Source organism: Mytilus edulis, chromosome 5 (assembly GCF_963676685.1).
Source record: "Mytilus edulis chromosome 5, xbMytEdul2.2, whole genome shotgun sequence".
NCBI lineage: Eukaryota > Metazoa > Mollusca > Bivalvia > Mytilida > Mytilidae > Mytilus > Mytilus edulis.
The window spans coordinates 91,145,223-91,150,593 of NC_092348.1; the positions used below are offsets into that span (position 1 = coordinate 91,145,223).

Consider the following 5,371-nt stretch of genomic DNA (forward strand, 5'->3'; position numbering starts at 1 on the left):
AAGTTTTCTTTTCTACATTTTCATATATTTTTCTGACAGTTTCCCCCACCCATTCACATATTTCAAGCCGGAAAACGTGACATATTCTGACTGGCTATTTGATGGAAATATGACGTTGAATCGATCAATAAAAAGAGATGTAAAATTAATCGATCTTTTACAGAATTCATCATGTTTTTATTATTTGTAGGACAGTGAGAACACCTTTGAAAAAGGTAACAGTGCAGGATATTCACGACATGCAGTATCGTGCACTGCAAGGTAAACTAGAAATCCAAGAGAAGCAGAAAGTGCATATGGACTTGGAGAGGAACAAACTGGAACTACAAATTGAGCTGTTGCAGAAGTTAGTGTCTGGCAATTCTGAACCAGTTACACTCTCTCAGGCACTTGCCTCTATGTATTAAATTCATTGTTATATTGTTGATTTGTATTTCAGAAATTACTATGAGGCCAACACATTCATTTAAATTTGTGTGCACACTCCTATGTAAAAGAAAATAGACCAGTAATTACAATTTAGCCACACATATTGCACCTCCATCATTCAAAAAATAATAAGTGATACACGAATCAAAAAATTTTAAATGACCTTGCACTGTCGGCCATGGTTTGTGCCTTTTTTGGGCATTTAAATAATAATTTTTTTTCCATATGGTAATTGATATAATCAATTGGCAATCATACCACATATTCTTATTCTTGTACTGAAAAACAGTTTCCTGGCTACTGGGTTTTTGATTTCATAGGCGACTAACTGCTCACCATTTACTACACCAGTATTGAAGTCGCGAAAATGCACACTTCCTCTCTCAACACATTGTCAAACTGATCATACAAAGATTTAAATTTGTTACTATTTTCAAATTTCCTCATTTTTTTAATGAAAGACAATTTATGAAAATATGGAAAAATAAAAACATGCAATTTATTAGGCAAAAAAAGTGGTAGCAAAATGGTCCCGTATGCCTTTTCCGTCCTGTGGACCATTATAGGGTGGCATCGGAGGTTGATTGTCAATCAATTGTTCTTCTGCAACTTCAGGTTCATTCCTCATGATGGCAATATTGTGCAGAATACCACAAGCAATGATAATTCGGCAAGCTTTATCGGGTTTCATTCGGATCTGGAATACAATTTAAAAACATTTATTTTAAAGTGTGACAGAAATACTATTTGTTTGTAGCATGAATTAACATTGCTCATGAATAAGTCTGAGGTTAGGTAAATCTATTACAAAAACATTAACACGTTAACACTATAATTTTATTAAAAAAGGGACCAGATCAGACATAAAGCTGAACAAACAGTCCAACAACTGATGATGTACTGTTACATTCACGATTTAATAAAGTTACAGTAATGACTAACTTGGAGCAGTTACCCCTACAGTACTACATGATTTGGTTGGTTGTTGGTTGCTTAACGTCCATTGGCAAATATTTCATGCATATTCAGGTCGAGAACAAGTTCACAATAAATACAATAGGTAGGTCTTGTCATAATAGAGGCCATTTGGGATGATGGTCGGAGAAATTTGGACTGCCACTGGAAAATGAGGGCAGACATTGTACCTTGCAACAGGCAACCTCCGGGCCCTCAATGAGTCGTTGCAAGGTTTCCTAACGTGCAAAGAGCGTGGTACTCTCTTTATACGAGACATCGGATTCAACGTCCCCATTCTGACCGGACGTGACTGCGAACTTATACATTCCGCAAAGCCAAACGGACGCCCCACTTCGGCAAGGCAGGGGCGGATCCAGGATTTCAGATTAGGGGGGCGCAATGTTAAATTTTCGCCGAGGGGAGCGAGGCGAAAAAATTTTTGAGGTATAATAATCGAAATTATTGGAATATTCTTCTAAAGAGGGTGTAATGTAGATATCTACCTTAAACAAAAATATGATAATCAAAAAAGTGGAAAAAAGTAGTTCCATAATTCATTTGTCAAGGCAAACGGCAAGTCAGTGATTGTGAATAAGTATGGTGACCCAAAGCTGTTTATTTCTGTGTCATTTAAGGTAGATACATGGTATACCGCCATCTTGGATTGTACAATTACAGTACAAAATCGGTCTAGTTATTTGCCCAAATCAGCAAATTTGGAAAGCGATTTGCAATTTAATGGTTAGACTGTTTATTTATATAAAGAAAACTTGTTAATTTATTGTATTATTTAAAATATTTTAACAAATATCAACCCTTTTGGTTTTTAAAATCATTTTTTTCCAAATGAGCCATTTAAGGGGAGATAACTCTTTTAGCACACAATTTATACTGGGCTAATAGGAAAAATTTTTATTTTTACTTGTGGCAAGAAAACAAGTTCGGTGACACCATGTTTTCTTTTTATTTTCTTAAAACATATTATAAAACCTATCTTCTCACAATTTATTTCAAAATTCTATCTCATAGAATTTTTTTTATGCACTGTTATGTGTTTTTTCATGAACAAACTAACCAAATTTAGGCAATTGTCAACGACTCATAGCTTGAAAAATAGCACGGTGACCCATACTTTTTATTATATTTTTGAAAAAAGCATAGATAAATCTTCATTTTGTCAAATTTTAAGAAAATTCTGTCTCAAAAAACATTTACTTATGATCTACCTTAATCTCTTGTGGAGATTTGTCCCATTAGCAATCATTACCACATCTTCTTTTATGTGCATGCATGTAGATTGTTCATTATAGTTCGAGTCATTAAAATATTAGCTGAATTTGCAATGTGACGAAAGCAAAATATGTATAGTATACTAGTAAACAATTCAGATAAACAATACATCGAGGATCGAAGTTATATGCTCCCTTAACATTTAAAAAAAAATATATATTGAACAAAGACTGGCTTATTTTTTAAGGACTGGTCACTATTTCCCAACCGAAAAGAATGGGTAGGCGAACTTGATATTTGGATGACAGATTGGACACTTATTTTTTGTTCAGTTGTGTTTTTCAGTTTTGTATGGCTTTTTTCAAGTGTTGTTGTTGGGTTTTTTTAGGGGGGGTCTTCTAACTGAAACGTTTAGAGGTAGATCTAGAATTCCTTCAAACTGCATGGGGTGTAAGACATAATAGTGTCCTATGAAAAACACTTTTTCATTGAAAATTGGTATTTAATAATGTCCATTGCCATGGAATGGTGTCCCTCAAAAGGACAGATTTTTACTGCTAACAATATGAAATAGTGTCCACTCACAGGACACATTTTCATAGTAGTTGCTATTAAATTGTGTCCTCCAAGGGAAGTAATACAAAGGTCATTACAAAGTTTTATTATACTTGAATTTTAATTAAAATATGAAGGATTGATGAGAAATTGATCAATATACAAATGTAAACAAATAAATAAGATGGAAGTGAATATAGAGAAATTTAAGTTCTAAGAAAATCCCAGCAAATGGTAATGACAATGAAAGAATAACAATAAGAAGGAAGTGTTAAATCAAATATGAAGAACTTTATAATATTTATTATGTCAGATAAGAAGGCAATAGAAAATAAATAATGTCCATTGCCATGAAATATTGTCTCCTAAGTGGACAGCATTTTACAGCAACCGTTATGAAATATGGTCCATCTGCAGAACAAATTTTCGTAGTGAATGTTTTTTAATTGTCTCCTCAAAGGAAAATAAAATGGAACAGCATCTAACATGTATATAATTATATTAAAAAATATAGATATAAAGATAAAGATGGTATGAGTGCCAATGAGACAATTTTTATGTCAAAGTAACAATTAATTCAAGTTCGTAATTAAAGTTAAAATGCGTCCAGTAATAACAAGGCAATGGATATCATTTAATACTTTAATCATATCAAAAAATGCCCTGGCGGACACAATGTCCTGTGAAAAAAATGTCCACCTGGACAATATTATGGTAGTGAATAATGTCCATGTTCATGGACACTTTTTCATACCTGAGGACATGTTTTCATAGGAAATTGTGTCCAGGACACATTTAAATAAGTAAATATTGTCAAAATGTGTCCGGTGGACATTTTTTCATGGAGGACATTATTAAATCCTACAGGGGCACACTATTTGTTGACGTTTCAAAGTTTATAAGCCTGACAGTGACAAATTCTACCTAAAGCAGATAAGGGTTGGGTGGGCAAATCTATATTACTATTTTGATCAATAAATTTATGTTCATTAACTCTTAGCAGTTCACTCGATCCAGCCTATTTAAAAGTGAAACGGTAAAAACAGAGACCCATTATGTGTATAAATGACCATATATGTCTCTGGTAAAAAGCCATGAGTCTACGAATCCAATAGAAAGTACGACAAGATTGAGTTGTCTTTCTTTTTCCATCGATTTTCAAATTAGCTGAAAACCAGTTCAACAGAAAACCAGCCATGTATATGGTCAAGGACGATTGAAGATGTCAAGAAAAAGGACGCACGCAAAGCATGTTGTAAACATAAAATAGGTATAATACAGTGTTTTAAATTACCTTCATGGTCACAAATGGCTTGTACGTTGATACTGTGGAACCCCTTTCGGTTAACAAATGCTGGTTCATCAATGCTAGACCCAGTAATCCGTATGTGAGTCCCATCAATGCATCCAAACACGTTTGGAAAACCTGCCTTTTCATAAAACCCAGCCCTTATCACATTCTTCCTCTGATTATCTGGCCACGATATAAAATCATCCTTCATGGCAACTAATGCATCCGTCACACGGTTAATCACACGAGACACAGTTGATTTGTCAAATCCCATCGTGTCCCCAACTACTTGCAAGTGTGATCCACTTCCATAAAACCTCAAGGCAATCATTACCTGTTGTTCCACTGAAAGGGCTGTCTCCTTGTTTGTCCCACGCTCCAGATCCCCTCTCATTAAATCTGACAGGTATGCAATAGTCCCCCTGCCAAATCTATATCTCTGCCTCAGCTCCTCATCAGAAAATTCCCTTTCTAGAGGGTCAAAACCGCGAAAATGTCTCTCTCTTCTTACAACAGGTGGTTGAAACAAAACATTGACAGCCATCTTAGATTGAGGTTAATCAACTGATTAAAATTTAATCACCCTCAATGAGGTCGATTAAATATAACGACACTTTGACAATTTTAAACGACAAGTTGAACAACATGATAATGGACTGATTAAATTTAACGCAGTGATTAGTAAAATTTAACGCAGTGATTAGTAAAATTTAACGCAGTGATTAGTAAAATTTAACGCAGTGATTAGTAAAATTTAACGCAGTGATTAGTAAAATTTAACGACTCGTTTAATTTAACGACAAGTTGAACAACAGACCCCAGGTGTTCAATATGCGAGATTCACGATTTTCATGTGCTTGATTAAAAGAAAAAAATGTTTTTCTTACATTATTCTGGTTTTTGCATGAG

The 5,371-nt window shown here is 34.3% G+C and overlaps 1 protein-coding gene across 1 annotated transcript; it reads right to left on the reverse strand.

The window, feature by feature from the left end:
- Positions 1–931: 931 nt before the first annotated feature.
- On the reverse strand, positions 932–5,006 carry LOC139525312 (putative nuclease HARBI1). The gene is made up of 2 exons (XM_071320513.1): positions 4,491–5,006; positions 932–1,126 (listed from the first exon to the last, which is right to left on the reverse strand). The coding sequence occupies exons 1-2, from the start codon at positions 5,004–5,006 to the stop codon at positions 932–934; spliced, it is 711 nt and encodes a 236-aa protein (XP_071176614.1).
- Between the last annotated feature and the right edge of the window lie 365 nt (positions 5,007–5,371).